At 42.4% G+C, this 16,734-nt stretch overlaps 1 protein-coding gene across 40 annotated transcripts in view; it reads left to right on the top strand.

The window, feature by feature from the left end:
• The window catches only part of MSI2 (musashi RNA binding protein 2), a 413,369-nt gene that overhangs the window by 386,654 nt on the left and 9,981 nt on the right, over positions 1-16,734 (top strand). For 15 of the 40 annotated variants that reach the window (XM_079955691.1, XM_079955693.1, XM_079955689.1 and 12 more), the window contains 3 exons: positions 43-219; positions 12,523-12,731; positions 15,589-15,666. The exons of 3 other annotated variants lie outside the window; for them this stretch is intronic. In XM_079955691.1, the coding sequence (XP_079811817.1) occupies positions 43-219; positions 12,523-12,731; positions 15,589-15,630 (428 nt within the window). In that variant the 3' untranslated portion in view covers positions 15,631-15,666. Of the gene's footprint in view, positions 1-42; positions 220-12,522; positions 12,732-15,588; positions 15,667-16,734 lie in introns of those variants that run through there. 22 more of the 40 variants (XR_013833509.1, XR_013833510.1, XR_013833511.1 and 19 more) reach the window with 6 other exon arrangements.

The following is a 16,734-nucleotide window of genomic DNA, read 5'->3' as shown; positions in this document are numbered from 1 at the left end:
ACCAATCCAGTATCCACAATGATAGAGTCACTGTATCTCCAGGGATCCCCGATTACGGTTTCTATTCTCCGCCCGGTGACCAACGGGCTCAATTATCCTACGCGGACTATGGTTCCATGGGGCCTCGGGTGGCTCAGATGCTTCGTAGCGAGCACCCTGCTTCAGCGAGTAACTCCCCCCTTCACCACCTTCCCAGCCCGGATCAATTTAAAAGCCCAGGTTTGTATAGAATTTCATTCATTTGGGGAAGCAAAAGAAAAGAAAAATGGCAATAGCATTACATATTTACCAATGCACAGAAAGAGATCTGCATGCTATGTATGCCACTTAATGGTTGGCAATCAAACTTCACTCCATCCTTTTACTCAGTTCTAGAATTTTTGTCGACTTTGCTTCAGTTGTGAAGGGCACAGTTTTCTTTTAGGGGCTGTTCCAGATCTGATCAAATGTCAATCAAAACCTTTTGTAGAGGCATGACAGCAGAGAGTGAAGTAGCTCATTAGATGTGCAGGGCAATCTTATTCATGTCTACTTGAAAGTAAGTCTTGAGTTACTAAAAAGTGCATTCCCTCCTCTTAAGATGGGTGTGAATCAAAATTTAGCTGTATTCTTTAAAGATTAAATAAAGGACCCTAATAATTTGTGTTGATTTTTTCAAGATTCTTCTTAACCCCAGAGATTTTGATGCAAAAGGTTTCAAACTGCATATTCTGTTGAAAGTCATTATTAGCTAGGTATTTGACCTGAAAGAGATGCTTAGAATAAGGTGTGTGTGCTTGTGCATGAATGATACTTCATCCTCCTGAGAATCTTTTACTTTGCTTCTTCCAGAAATTTGTTTCTGACATTTGATGAGCTCTTTCATTAGCAATCTGATCCTAAATACCTCTTCAGTGCACCTATCTTATGCTGCATAAGCTTCATGTAGTTTATCATTTCAACTGAACTGGGAACTATTGTTAGATTTAACTATGGTTTCTCCAAACAATCCAAGATCTAATTGTGTTTTCTGATCCTGACTTGTTTGGATAAAACCATTGTTGAAATTAAATGAAAATGCAGGTTTGGATGAAACAATAAACAGTGGTTAGTTGAAAATGCTTTTGATTTGTTCTTTGTGGCTATAACAGGAAGAGAGGGGAGAGCAGACCAAGTCAGGCTCACTAAAATACAACTTAGTGTTATGTCCAAATCTGGTCATTGTTTTCTACAAGGATTCCACAAATGTATCTATGACTTAGATTTTTAGCACACTCTTTCTTGAAACAGACAGTCTTCTCAGGGCCCCTTCACACCTGTTTTTGAATCATCACCAAATGCAGATTCGCAAATTCTGCATTCCACCTAGAATGAACTCTCACAATGAAACCTTGGTTTACATTATGTGTTGAAAGAGTTCCTACTGGCCTTAATGTTTAAATAAGAGGAGGAATGTCTTGCTGTTGCTCATAGGCATGTGGTGGCTTCTAAATATATACTTATATAGAGTTCACCACTTGAATGAGTTAGCCATCAACTCTCCCCTCCCCACCTTGGAAAATCCTACGTAACTAGTTGGCCTAAATACCTGTACATGGGGTTGATTTTGTGACAGTCTTGTAAAATTGCTGAAGTGCTTTTGCCTTGAAAATAGGAAGCCATCATTTCCTCCTCACTTTGTGAATCCACCTCAGTATAATGCGCCATATGCTAAGGCAGATGTCATAATGAATCATGGCTGGAAATTCCTCCCCATTTTATCAAAGAGAGTTTATCTTTCAGTGGTGACCTTTCTTGTCCAGAACTGGAGTAATTTGTGTGCAGGCTTTGTGTTAACATGCCAGTTCATAGGACAAAGTGCCTGATAAGCCAGCCTTAGCTCTCACTTGTCAGCAGTGCCAGCAGAATCATGCTCTGGGCTTTTTGCCACACAAGCACTCCTTAAGGCAACCTTCCCCAACCTGGTGCCCTCCATATGTTTTTGACTACAGTTCCCATCAGCCCCAGTCAGCACAGTCATGGGGCTTGTGGCTGATCAAAGCCGTAGTCAAAAACATATGGAGGGCACCAAATTGGGGGAGGTGCTTTAAGATTTCACCATTTGGGCTCCTCACCTTGCTTCCAAATCATGCAGTAAGCAGAATAGTAGATTCCCCTTTGTCTCAGAGAGAAAGTCCTGTTTCCCATTTGCATATGTTAATTCATCAAATCATGAATTAAAAATTGACCAGCATTGAGGCGCACCTAAAACTGTTTTAGATGCAATAGTTTAAAATCAGCAAGTAGGAACACTCAAGCCAGGATCAAAACAAATTGTGGGACTAGTTTGCCTGGTATTTTGGATAGCTCAGTTGATTAGTGTTTGGTGCTGATAATGCCAAGGTCACAGTTTGATCCTCATACAGGAAAGTCGCATATTCCTGCTTTGAAGGGGATTGGACTATATGATCCCCAGAGTCCCTTCCAACTCTGCAATTCTGTGATTCTAAGTGTGCATGCAAAAGTGCTTTGAACAGTGAGGGGGCTCTAAGGATCATTGCAGAACAGCCAGAATGTTTAATTGCATTATGTCCTGGTGAGCCATCAGGCAGAATTCTGGCTGTATTCTTTTCATTATATCACCACAAATCACCTTATTCTGCAGATTAATAAAAACTCACTTTTTGGATTAAAAACACACATACGCTCAGGCCCCGCTGTCAGAACGCTCTATATCTGAAATCTCAGTTATCTGAACACAACAAATTATATCCAAACCTTACTACACAAACGGCTGATTCAGATATCTGAACAGCCAAAGTTTGCCCACTTCCTTACTCAGTTGTGTTTTGCTGGTCCGCAACAGCCATTTTCAGTGGAAACCACAGAGGAAGGGTGAGATATCAGACAAATCAGAAAGCAGGAAAGATTGGACAAATTAGCTATTCCTTCTTTGGCTTTTGTTGATTGGCTGCAGGCAGAAAGCATGAAGGGAGAAAGCATGCATTAGACATGTTCCCACAGAAAATAATGGATATGATCATCTCGTTTTGTGAATACTCGCCAGACAATGTATTTTCTGGGAATGAATCCTGTTCGGAAGGCGAGATCTCTGTGTACATGTAACGTTGCACATTGTTTTACCGAAGAGATGCTACAGAAATAATGCTTAAAATATATAGGTTGGAATGTATAGGTTTAGGGTACAGAAGTGTGTGAATTTTTAACACGTATATTGAAACAGTTATGTCCCTAATGAAGTTTGGAAATGAAGTCCTCAGAGAATGAGGACGCTGAATATGAAAGAGATGAGATCCAGCAGAGAAAAGCAGGAGGGATTTATATTAAATGCCACATTCCGTAGCAAGGACCTTTTTAAAAATGTTTTTTAAATGTTTGATGTTATATTATGTTTTTATATTTGTTGGAAGCCGCCCAGAGTGGCTGGGGCAACCCAACCAGATGGGCAGGGTATAAATAATAACAGTAGTAGCATGAGCCCCCTCCCTCTCCAGCCAGATTTGATACTGCAGTGAACCTTCACAATCCACAGCAACATGTGGCACCTTCAGTGTGCTGTGGGAAGAGTAACTTGTCACATGTCTCAGTCTTGTTTCATACCCACCTAACTTCCTCCTGTCTCAGAAGAAAAGAAAAGGAGGGATTAGAACTTGGACTCAATATGCACCTGGTGAGGAAGAACAGAGTGAGTTTTCTTGGTGCCAGTGCTTTTCTTCTAGAAAAAAGGTGTCAGTAGTACTGCGTAGCCTTGAGTACTCCCAGAAAAAAAGTGCTTGTCTTGGCATCAGTGCTGCCTTCTGTACTCCCTTCTCCAAAGCTCTCCCCCACTGAGCTCTTTTACTTATTTGCCCTTTGGGTGATAATTTTCCCGTTTTTGAAAACCAGGGCTCAGTGTGTTGTAATGTTGGATAAAGACTGGGGACTCAGGTTCCACTTGCCCCCAACTGAGCCATGGGCCTCACTGGGTGACCTTAGGCCAGTCACCACCTCAGGCTATGCTGCCTTACAGGGGTGGAAATGAGACAGGATGATATATGCCACCTCCAGCTCCTTGGAGAAAACATGAGTTGCAGATATTTTTATAGATACATAAAAAAGAGCTCACAGTAAAAAAGATGGAGCAGGGGTGTCACAGCGTTCCTTTACTGACAGTCTCCTGAGCACCTTTTAGTCCTCCCTGAAATAATAGGGTAGACACCAGCTCATCCAGAATCATTTCATTCAGCCTGCTGAATGTTTTGCTAGCTTGCTTAAACAAACCTGTTAAGTGAGTGGTCTCTCTTTTCCCTGCGATGTGGAAGGTGGTATCTTAGATTTCTACAAGCTAAATCTCTTGCTACTCTGCCTGCTATTTGTTTTAGGTGTACATCAAAAAACGTAATGTGCAAGTGAAGCAAACACATATACTATTCAGGTACAGCGATTGGCTGTGGTCTGTAGTTAAAAGCTCACAGTGCCAGACTCAGGTTTGTCTTGGTTTAATGTGCCAAATGGCCTTAAATGATTCTGGGAATAGTTCTCTCTTTATGGCAGTCCCAATATTTACCAGCCCACCCCGCCACCAATCTTCTTTTCTCTGGGTTCAGCAAAAAAGCTATCCCTTCAGTTTCTCCCCTTCACTTACATCTGAAAACATTCCATTTCTGCCTTGATCCTCTCAATCCTATTTCCTCCCACCTCTTGTTTTGAATTATGGTAGCCCAACTGGACAAAATTGGTCATCGGAGACTCGATCAGCATGATGCTGTTGTTTTCCATTGCTTGGATACATCGCTTTCTCTAATGTGCCCCCCAAGGGGCTACGTTTTAGGTTGTAGGGCTTTTTCCCCTGGTTTGCTTTTGAACAATGCATTATTGCTGACTCACACTCATCTTGTTCTCTCTATTAAGCAGCCGGAGGAACTGAGTCTGCGACGTGAAGTGCATGATTGCGAGTCCATGTCATTATTTTTAGCTCCTAATTGAATGTGAACTTGCTGGACCTCTGTGTGTAATCTAGGTTAATGGACACACAATGTGGCATTAGAGCTTCCCACACTCATTCCTGTTTGTGGCCCAGTTCTGTTTTCTGAAGGGGAAGGTGGGAAACAGACTTTTACTACTTTATTAGTTTCTCACCAGAGACTCATTTGGGAGCTGCAGGCTGGCGTTGACAGGAAGGTTAGATCCACTGTCCAATAAACCTGGAGATTACAGCTGCTTTTACCACTATATTCCCCCTCCCATTGCAGTCATCAACCTGCATGACCCCAATTTAAAAAGAGCCCAAAATAGTAATCCATCACTTTTTGTTTGTGCATTTTTGTTTTTACTTGTTTCAAAAATATTGCTTTGCCCTGTACTTCATAAAACTTCATGACCGCGAAATGGAATTGACTTATTCCATAGCTTTTCAGTGCAGAGATCATGTTTTCATCTCAAGTTGAATGGCAAGGATGTTACCGCTCAAATTGCTCATTTGCACAAGATACTGGGCAACCTGAAAATTAAGAGGATGAAGAGAAAGCATTGTGCAATGGCCATCCATCCGTAGAAGAGTATTCCTTTTTATTCTTTCCTGCCTCCCACCCCAGACTGCATCTTTTGCCCAGCATTGAAAATAGAACCCATAAACTAAACTCATAAGGGTCAACTTTAGGGATGGGATTTTCTAAAAACCACAGTGTTGATTATCGACACACTTTTTTTTCTCATTCCAGCCTCAGTCCTGAAGCGAAGCAAGTTATTTTTTACTGGTTCTGCTTAAACTACATATAATTGCCACATATTATATGCATAATTATATGTATAATATTAAACACATATTACATATGAATACATTCCAGGTTTCCCAAAATAACAGATGCCTACAACAAGGCATGAAAAAAAAATGTATCTAGTTTTATATGTTTCATATTTATAAAATAACACTAGCATAGCATCAGGGAACACAACAACTTGCTTTTCCATCCTCCCTCCTGTTCCTTTTCCCTCATGTGATGCCTTTTTTCAGATTGCGAGATGCTTTTTGTAAGCCGCTCAGAGCCTTTTTGGTTAAAGGGCTGAATATAAATACAAAATATATAAATGCTGTGTAAAGGAATAATGTAGTGGCAAGAGGAAACCAATCCTTGGCTCCAGACCTGGGGAACCAACACCAGATCTAGGCCAGTCTGGCAAGGGTGTCCTCCTCAGGCAGGGAGTTGTTTGGAGATCCCCCAGACAGTGTTAGTGAAGACAAAGGACAAAAAGAAGTCTTTGCTCACCACTCAGGGAAAAAAGAGATGAGATGTCTGTTTAAAGAAACATGGTCTTCTCACTCCAAGACCAGCTCTCCCTTCAAGTTGCACACCTAGAGACCCCAAGCCCAGATAGCCACAGCCCTCAAAACATCAACCCAAGCCTGGACCCTGACATCTGGCAAGAATCTTCCAGTGGTAAAGGCAGTGTGAGAAGGCTGCACACTGGAATTCCAAGCAATCCCAAGGGACAAGTTTGTGCAGACCCAGTCCTCAAAGAACCCCACCAGACCCCTGAAGACTCCAGGCAGTCAGCCTTAATCTTCAGATCAAGGCCATTGCACCTGTTTCTCACAGGGATTCTCTTTAGCATCCCCCCCCAGCCTGGTTTCAAAACTCCTTAATTTTATTTTCAGTGTTCTTCTGAACAAAACAGCAGCAGGTTCCCACTTTTTGTTGTCCAGTCTAAATAAGAAAGTTTGAGTTAAAAAATTACACCCTGCAAGTTATACATTCTCTCTGGCACTTCAAATAGGTTTTTAAGCTTTTAGATTTGGCGTGTTCTCTGATTTTCCCATCACCTCCCATGCTTATTTAAGATTTGTTTCTGAAATACATTATCAGATGACTACTCCCTTCCTTTTTGATACTTCACGTCTAACTTGCAGTATTTTTTAAGTCTTACAAGGATGCTTGTATTGGAGAAGTATATTACAGCAATATATTCTGATTAAAAGCCAGTCTCTGCAAGGTGCTTTTTCTCTGTGGCAGTTCCAAGACCTGTCTTCTCTAATGTGTTGGGTCTACTGCAGACTGCCAGCTCTGTAACAGCTTTTCCAAACGCTCCTCTGAAGTTTTTGCAACTCGCTGTTTTGTAGGTCATGAACAAAAAAGGATCCGAGACATCTTCTACTCCTCTAGTGTATTTGCAAGATAATGTCCCAGTGGGCGTGCTTTTTATGCTTTGCATTTCTCCTGTAGTCAATTCTGCGATCACAGCGAACTATCAAAATGATGTTCAAACAATGGGAAATTACCCTTGACTTTGTATAGTCAACAGTCTTTGTTCAGACTTCACAAGCAAATCCTGAATGTACAAACAGTATCATTCATATGTGTGTGTGTTTAACAACTGTGAAAAGATACATTTCAATATGTTCTGGTGAATTCAGTTGGTTGGTTGCAAGGCTGTTTGGAGGGGGCAAGTGTCCCTGAAGGTGTGGGGGCACTGTGGGGGCTTGCTCCTGTTCCCTAAGCTCCTGCCGTCTAAAACAGTTAGGCCCAAAATTATTGGGCAGAGAGTTGGGCAGAACACTGAGGAAAAAGTCCCCAACCTCTGGAATCTGATAAGTTTGCTCACACTTTCTTGAAAATTGTCTGTTTTGCAGTTGTTGTTCCCATTAAGAAGGACATTTCCCCCTATCGATATCTTCCAGAATTCCCCTGGCAGAGTGAGCTTATTTGGCTCTTTCCACTAGCACAGCAGAGACCAGTTAAATGCTCTCCCTAGGTATGAGTGCAAACAGTGGATGTCATTTTGGAGAAGGAAAAAATACTGCTCCAAGCAACTTGGCCTTGTGTGTAGTTGTACATCCTCTACTGGTGTGCAATCAGTTGAGGCTAAACTGTTGACATGGCCCTGTGGGCTTGGTGCACTGTATTCAGGCCCACCTGGGCAACAGCCCCTTTCCCCTGAGTAGTGTTCAATCAAGAATTTTTAAAGCATTAACTTTTATGATGACAACAAACACTATAATCATTAGATCACTGTTATAGGGAAACAATGCTGCTGCTGCTGCTGCTATTATTATTATTATTATTATTATTATTATTATTATTATTATTTAAAAAAATCTAATTTTGTTAGGATACCTGGCAAGGCATCTATAAATGCAAACAATTCACAGGTCCTAAAATCTTTTGGTCCCTGGCAGGGTTCCTATGAACTTTAGGAAGCTTCTGAGAGTGGAAACAGAGATCTCATTTTTTTATTCCCCCTTCCTGCTGTGGAAACTCTGGCGGCCTTTGCACTACCAATATTGATGCTCAGACATCAATGGGGCTGAGAAGGTGTAGACCTGGGGAAGGCTTGGATCTAAAGCCTTCCCAGTCCTCTGACACACCCCAAACTGAAGATTAAACCCCAACAATGGAACCAATGCTAGGGGAATAATTTAAATGAGAGGTTTTCAACCTTTTTGAGTCCGTGGTTCCCTTAACCAACTACATTCCTTCTGTGGCACAACATTGGGCTGAGGAACCCAGTTATATCACCCCCGTCTGCAGAGCTGGCAGCCTCTCACCCTTCTTTGAACACCCTCCCTTGTGGAGTGTTCCCTTGGGAGTCCTCTGAGCAGCTGCTGCTGCCCCCTGATCTCTGTGCTGCCCCCCACCCCAAAGAGAGGGGCCTCCAAGAGGCAGCATTCGCCTGCAGAGTTTATAGCCAGGGCTGCTGCAATAAAGAGCTGTGCAAGCCTTTGGGAAGCAGAGATGTGAGGGGGCATCAGAGGAGGGAGGGAAGGAAAGAGGGGCAGAGGCCAGTGATGCCCACAGCACCCCTGACCATCATTCAGGGCACCCCAGGGAGCCACAGCACCCTGGTTGAAAATCACTGATTTAAACAAATGTTTAAAACCCTAGGCCAAGGACATAGGCAAGCAAGAGTGAACCTGCACCCTCATTCTTTCCCTGCTGTCAAAAGCCCAACAGGTTGTTGGATGAGGTATATAAGCTGCCTTTGGCCCCCACCACCCTCCCCTCCCCAGTTTTAGGATTTCAGCCTTGGTTTTCTATTTGGATTGTATCCCAGAACTGGAGGGTGGGCCTGCAGTTGCAAAACTGCGTGAAAATGAAAACAGAAAGAAAGCAAAGTACAGCACAGTACAGTACAGTTGAAAAGCCAAAGCTCCCTTTTTAAATGCAATAGCGCTAGGTAAGCAGTGTTCCCTCCAACAGCAGCTGTTTTCTTCTTTTCCTCCACCATCATCATTATGGAATCTTAACCACTATAGGGAAAGGGAGCAAGAAGCCCTTGTTCCTATAGTTGCTAAGAAAGGAAGCATCATAAAATAAAACAGGCATTCCTGGAATATTTATTCAAGCAGTTGAGACAAAAACAGTCCTTGAAACTTCCTACTTCGCAATACTTTTACAGTATTGGACCACCATTAAAGAACAGGTGGCCAGGCTGCCAAATCTGACAGATCAGTTGACTGGTGTGTCAACCCCCCCTCAGCGCTTTGGGCCCCCACAGACAGGTTTACTTAAACCTGAGTGGAGATGGAGGGGCTTGTCTTTTATCTACTGAGAATGTTTTGTGTGTTTAGCTTTGCATCCGTTTTTCAGAAATGCACTCATTTTGGTATCTATCCTGAGCCAGCAGGAAACACACACAAAAAGGAGCAATGGAGATAACCGTGGGCAACCAGGAACACAGTTAGAAGAGGTCAGGGAGCCATCTTGCACAAGGCAGGACCATCTCTTCCATCAGTTGCCTCTTCCCAAAAACACGGCAGCTCCTTTGGTGCACAATCCTGAGACAACTAAAAATTATTATATCCCTTCAAGTTCCCTGTGCTTCTTTGTAAGCACATTGAAATAAGGAGATCTGGGCAGCTCCCCAGCAAGGGCCTCTACATCAGAGGCAGATTTAGTTCAGTGTGAGCATTGCAGCTGCACAAGGCATGCAAGCCAAGGAGGGCGCCTTTTCAAAGCCAGGCAAGCGCTTGGCCGGCTTCAGGAAGGAGGGAGGAGGGCTCTGGCAGGGTCCTAGCGTCCTCCTTCCCAAAGCCAAGCAAGCGCTTACTGGGCTTTGGGAAGGTAGGAGCACTCTGGGACCTTGCCAGAGCCCTCTTACATCCTTCCCCAAGCCCAGCATAAGTCGGCACTGCGAAGGCTGTAAGGAAGGCGTCCACTGGCCTCGCACAGGGGGGCGTCCTATTACCAAGGCCTGCCCATGTCTGCATGGTGGCCATTTTGAGCTTCCCTTGGGTGCACCCATCCTGCCAGGACTCCTCACCTTACCAGGACAGCCACCTCTGGCTCACACTAAGGCGGCTGCCTCCATCTGGCGTGATTTAAAGCCACTTCCATGTGGAGGCTCTGCATCACTCACTTCAGAAGCCTAAGCATTTATTTGCCTGGGTAACGGAGGCTTTCTGGTGAGCTGTCAGCAAGGCCTGTATCCACTTTACTGAACTGGAAAAGAAAAGTCTGCTCTAGCAAGTTAATAAAGGGCCTCTGAATATCTCAGCTGGATGTTTTTCTCCATGAGTGAGAACGCCAAATGTTAGCTTGACATTTAATCTTTAATATTTTTTTAAGTACGTTGTTTTGCCATTTCAGTCCAGCACAATGCAGTTACTTTCCTAGATCTTTCTCCCCAGCCTCAGTGCTGATTGTAGTCACCTGTTCCCCTGCCAAACACTAGGGATACTGCTTCATGCATTCTCTCCATGCACACAGACCCCATTTTATCTCTGCCAGGTTAATACTTACAATATTTTGCTATGGGAGGGGCTGCACATTTACAGCTGGCCTTTATTTTAGGACTTTGCAGATTTGTGTTGCTCAAGATGTACCAGATTTGTTTTTCAATTTATCTATTTTTTAAGTATGGGTGTTCGTTAGAGGTGGAAAGATTCCCTTTTGGTGTGTGAGGCTTTGGGGAAAGCCCCTCTTTTCCAGGAAATGTTGTGGAGTTTTCTGTAAATAGACAAACAGCTGTTTCCCTCAAAAGTGTGGAATCTAGCAAGATGCTGAAAGAAAACCAATGTGAAATGCCCAGGGGCATATTACTCCCAGATAGTTTTTTTCTCCCAGCTTGGGAAAGGGGAGGCAGGATTCCCAACTATACCTCCAGGCAACATGGCATTTTGACCTCTGGGGAAACTTACAAGCTTGCATCTTTGGTGGGCTGAAAGATTCAAAGCTATGGTAAAGGCTTTGCAACCTCCCATTTCACTCTGCCTAGATGTATAGAGGGAACGGTGCTCTGTAGTTTGTTGTCAGAGAGGGCAGGCCCTGTGTCTTTTTGCTATTTAATCCTGTTTCTTTCTCTTTTTTTCTTTAAAAGCATTTTTCAGATACTTCCACCAATTATTTTACATATCAAACATCTCTAGACAATGCAAATAGACCAATAACAGCAAAGGTTTATTTAATAACAGCGTTCCTGGAACATCATTTTCTAGGTTTGCATTATAGTCAGAGCTATTTGAGAGCATCTTGTTCAGCATAATTAAGCAATAGATTTTAAAAGGTCAAGAATGATCAGCTCAAGAAATAGCACTGCTTGCCTTGATATAGTCATGAAGGCAGGTGGATGGTCTCAAAGCATAAAGCTGGCAGTTCTCTCTCTTTGTAGCATACTACTTATGGTTGGGTCTTCCTCCTCCTCCTCCACTAAATCTGCTAATTTCACTTTTTCTACCAAATAGTTGACAAAAAGAGATGCATCGTGCTTTCAGCTAAAGGAGCTGACTTCCCTATTACTATTTACATTTTTTCCCTCCCTCCTTCCCTCTCTGGAAATAATTAAGATTATAGGATTGTTTCTGCTTCTAGCTACTCATTTCTTTGTGCATTCCGATAGTGCCCAAATAATAGTTTTGGAGATGGAGACAGACACTCATTATTAGGAGAGGAGGAAAGGGAAACCAACCCTCCTCTGGTACCTAAAACACCCCAAATGTTCCATTGCATATCATTTGTTTGTTTGTTTGTTTGTTTGTTTGTTTGTTTGTTTTAAAGAAAAGCATTTCAAACCTCCCAGTCTTCATGTACCTTGAGAGCTAAAAAGTGGGTGGGTGGACAGGACATATATTTCATCTGAAAGTTTTCAGTGGATCCAAAAAACGGTTTTCTTTCTTTGCTTATCAACATTTAATATCAATATTAACACAATGTGTAGTCTAAAACTAGTTCCTTTGTAGTTTGCATGGGATGTGAATGCTGTCTCGACGTGCCCAGATCTAGAAAACTCGTTTTACTACTGCATGAGCATCAAATCAGATGTTGAAAAATATATATTTTTGTGATAATTTGGTGAAACTGAGCACCTACCGTCTCTGGTTGCAGTAGTGTGTTGAATGGTGTTTTTTTTTCCTTCTCTCTTTATACATATTTCTATATATTTGGAGCTCCAAGCTTCTTAGTAGTATGGGCTGACTATTATTGAGTACTTGCTCTCCTATCGCATGGCCTTGGTTAAGTGTTAGAAGTTGGACCTAGGCTGTTTTCTTTTCTTTTTTTAGTGTTTGGCTTTGTAATAACTGTGCATGCTCGGCTTCTGGCCTCATACCCAGCTTTATTCTCTGCACACCAGTCTTGAATAGCTACAGTGCTCAACCGAATTTTGGCGCACCCGCTTCCCCGGCAGGCTCCAACCCAGCCCGGCCCGGAGGATTCCCAGGGGCGAACAGCCCGGGTCCCGTTGCAGACCTCTACGGTACAGCCAGTCAAGACTCCGGTGTTGGTAACTACATAAGTGCTGCCAGCCCCCAGCCTGGCTCCGGCTTTGGGCATGGAATTGCTGTAAGTAGTCCTCTTCGTTTCCCCGTTTCTCCTCCTAGCGTGTCCTGGGCTCTGAAATGAGCAGAGTTAGCTGCCAACGAGTGCAATCCCTCCCACCGCTGTCAGGGTAGGCTCCTGTTATAGAAGCTACTACACTTTCTAAATAGGCCTTCAAAGCCACACAAAGCCTGTCCCGTGTATTAGAAGCTAAATTGAATCTATTTGTGTGGCTCTGCCTTTGCCCCGGCATCCTCTATGGATTCCATATATCTGAAGCTTCACTTTCTTTTGATTGTAACAGCAAACCGTTACACTTCCCTTGCAAGGTACAATAAGACTTCATTCAGCCAGACCACATATTTAGATCTTTTGCCAGATACTGGACTTGCATTGTGCTCCGTTATTCCAGATAAACGTCAGCTGCTGAGAGGTGTCCATTTGACAGAAGTTGCACTGTGTATTTATTTCTGTAAGGGGGGGGCAGAGATTTCCTCTGATCCATCAAGCAGCACAGCACACCAAGTGTCTTTTTTTTAATTTTAGCAATGTGTGTGCGCTTCTGTTTAAGGAAACCTGTTAAGTTTTTTTCATAGCAATCTTACCCAGGTGAGAGATCTCACTTTAGTGCTCCCACTCGAGCAGCTGAAAGATAACAAATGCCACAATCCTACAAAAACAGGAGTGCTTAATTTCCAAAGGTGTGCTTAAGTTTTTTTCTGGCTATAAGCCACCCCACCCCACCCCCACAAAAATGCTTACATGAGCTAATTTTGAGATCCTAAAGTACAGGTAGATCTCCACTTACATGTTACATTCCGGCTATTGTGCATATAAGGGAAATTGCACAAAGGCAGAACGATCCCCGGAACAGCTCTTCACAACCATCCCTCCCTGTCTAAAGTCGTCACCGAGTGGACCTTGCCCCCCCCCCAATCCACTTCGCTTATTGGGCTCTGGAAGGCCCTGGAGGGCTCCCGTGAGATCTCACAGGAGCCATTGCATAACCTTAGACGGCCTTCCTGGGGGTTTTCCCTGATCTCCCACCCCTCCTTATTTTAATTTTTTTTCTGTGATCTGTGTAACGCTGGAATCACGTATGTAAAATCAGTGTAAGATGAGATCTATCTGTACTCCTCCAAGCAACCTCCATATCCCAAAAGTTATAAAGGTTGAGAACTCTGCTCATGCTCCCAAGAATCTGGGAGCAGCTCCTTGCACCCTAACCCTTTGTCAAAAGTAGATGTACAGTGGTGCCCCGCAAGACGAATGCCTCGCAAGACAGAAAACTCGCTAGACGAAAGAGTTTTCCGTTTTGGAGGTGCTTCGCAAAACAAATTTCCTATGGGCTTGCTTCACAAGATGACCCCCCCCCTTTTTCTAAGCCGCTTATCCACTAAGCCGATAAGCCGCTAAAAGCCGCTAAACCGCTAATAGCGCTAATCCGCTAATCCGTCAATGGGCTTGCTTCGCAAGACGAAAAAACCGCTAGACGAAGAGACTCGCGGAACGGATTCTTTTCGTCTTGCGAGGCACCACTGTATGAATAGGAGGAATTTGCAGGAACACTCCTATAACCTTAAAACAGGAAGCAAGGAATGGCCTGTATCACTTTTTAAAATTTTAGTTGGGCTAGAAATGAACTACTGATATAATAACACTTAGCATGGAAAGTTACCTTGCTCTTCACCTTACCAGCTACCCATGAGTGAATGGATTCACATCACCAGAACAGGGGCTTCTTGCTGTGCCATTGTTTTGTATTCAGTTTTAAGATCTAATCCGTTTTTGGAAGGTGGAAAAAGGTTGCATAGTGTATGGGTGGGTGGAGGAATGGTTATGTGAATCCAATTTATAAAGAACTGAAGTTGATGCTTTAAATCTGTTCGTCTGCAAAAATGTTAGCAAGTTTTTAACGTATTTTTTTCCTCAAGCGAATACAAGATGTTTTAGTATTAATGTGGTGTGATTATTAATTTGGAAGCGGAAAATTACTAATTTTCGAGTGGAAATTTTGCTCAACAAATTTGCATGCAAGTCCCCCCTCCCCCCATCTCAATTCTACTGTGTTCAATTGTGTATGTTAGCATGAATGTCTGACGCTGTTTAGTGGCCAGTTAACCAAATTATTTTAAGCCAAACGGATTATTCCTGTCCATTTTCTTGTATCTGGAGCTATATCCTAATTAACCCAAAGTGCAGACAAAGTTCCAAAAGTGTTTTACTGCGTTAAAAAAGTTAACACCCGGACATGTATGGTTTTTGTTTTAATTCCATTCCCCTTGTAATGTCAGCTGGGTAACTTGCAAAATCCCATTGGATCAGCTGTACAGTGAAAGACAGATTATTATTCTGTTAAAACCTACATCAATCTAAACTGCCATCTATCACCACTTTGCAACACCCCTCATTTCCATTTTTCGCCTAAAGAAAGAAAAGATCGGGTTGTTCTTGAAAATGTGTGCGCTGTTGACCTTTTGCAGCAGCCTGGCTTCCAAAGAATAATACAGCACTCAGCATTGTGCTTTGTCTGCACTAATGTGGCCTTTAAAATTATTTTGTGTGTGCCTGCACACAGCTGGCTCTTTAATTTTACGTTCAATAACATTCTACAGAAAGTAGCTGCCTTTTTAATACCTTTCACGCCATCCATTTACTAACAGCAGCTTAAGAAATTTACTTTTCAGATGTGATCTTGGAAAAATATCCCTAGAATTGAATCCACAGAGATGTTAGCAGGACTAGATTGCAGCTTTTCTAAATATTCATGCTGGCACCACACACACTTGAGATTTTTGATAAATCCATGCAAAAAATAAATAAAAATCACAATCTCTTCCCATGTATCACACTGATGACATTAACAATTGTACAATTTTAGGGGCCTTTGATTGCAACGGCTTTTACAAATGGATACCATTGAAACGTTACACAGGGTTGGTTGCCATCTCACTTGGAGGTATTCCAGTATATAGCATTTATATTTTCAACTATGTCCCTTATATTTTGTCATTTTTTTTACATTCTTACACTTTTCTTTCTTCCTGTCTTTAAATCCTTTTTTCCTTGTAAGATTATTACTATTATTATTATTATTATTATTATTATTATTATTCAGTTTTCTGGGATGGAAAGTGGAAAGGGATCCTGAGCAAATTTTGCTAAGTGTCTTTACATTAATTTCATTTTTATGCAATCTATTTGATTATTCAGATACAAAGAGCTGTTGAGGAATCCTCAACCTTCTCTGAGCATTTTTTTTAATAAGTACCATTAATGTGGACTAGAGACTTGTGGAAAAAGCAGCATTCAAAAGTGCAATGCTTTACTGCTTCAAATCCACCTCTAAGTGCTATGTCAAATCCCGTAGCACAAGAAGGACTGTTAGTACTTTCAGAACAGCTACCTCAAATTAAAACTATCCACTTACTAATGTCCTATCTGGATCCCTGCCTGTTTCCTACCCTTCAACTGACCACCCCAATGTGGGGTCTTTGCATATCAAATTATAAATATTCAGTCTAAAGAGTAAAAACAACTCCTAGAAAACAGTCCATGACCAGCTTATATACATATATATCTAAATGTGGTAAATGCTTTATTTTGCTGCTAATTGCATGCCTTCTAAATTCCAAATCAATGCATGGAATTAAAATAATGATTGCTGAAATTAGGAGAATTTGGCATGATGCTTGTGAAAGGCTTTATGAATGTCAGAGGGGTGAATAAGTATATGGTGGTGTGGTTTTAAGTGACCCAAGGTTTTTCGACCATGAACAAATGAGTTTTTAAAAAGGTTCTCAAGGATGCTAAGGCATTTGAGTTGCATCTGTTCCACACACACCCCTTGCAAAACACATAACAATGCTCCATGATTCTCATTAGGGAGCATGCTCTGCATCATACCCAGGGTGTGACTTGAGGGTGTGACGCGATAAAGATACCTTGCTGAAACTAAGCAGGTCTGAGTCTGGTTAGTGCCTGAGAATCCCATATATGCCAGCTTGAGCTCTATGGTGGAAGAAAG

This window comes from Podarcis cretensis (assembly GCF_951804945.1).
Source record: "Podarcis cretensis genome assembly, chromosome: 15".
Lineage (NCBI taxonomy): Eukaryota > Metazoa > Chordata > Lepidosauria > Squamata > Lacertidae > Podarcis > Podarcis cretensis.
Note: the sequence above shows the minus strand (reverse complement) of the source record. Positions and strands in the feature narration are given on the sequence as shown.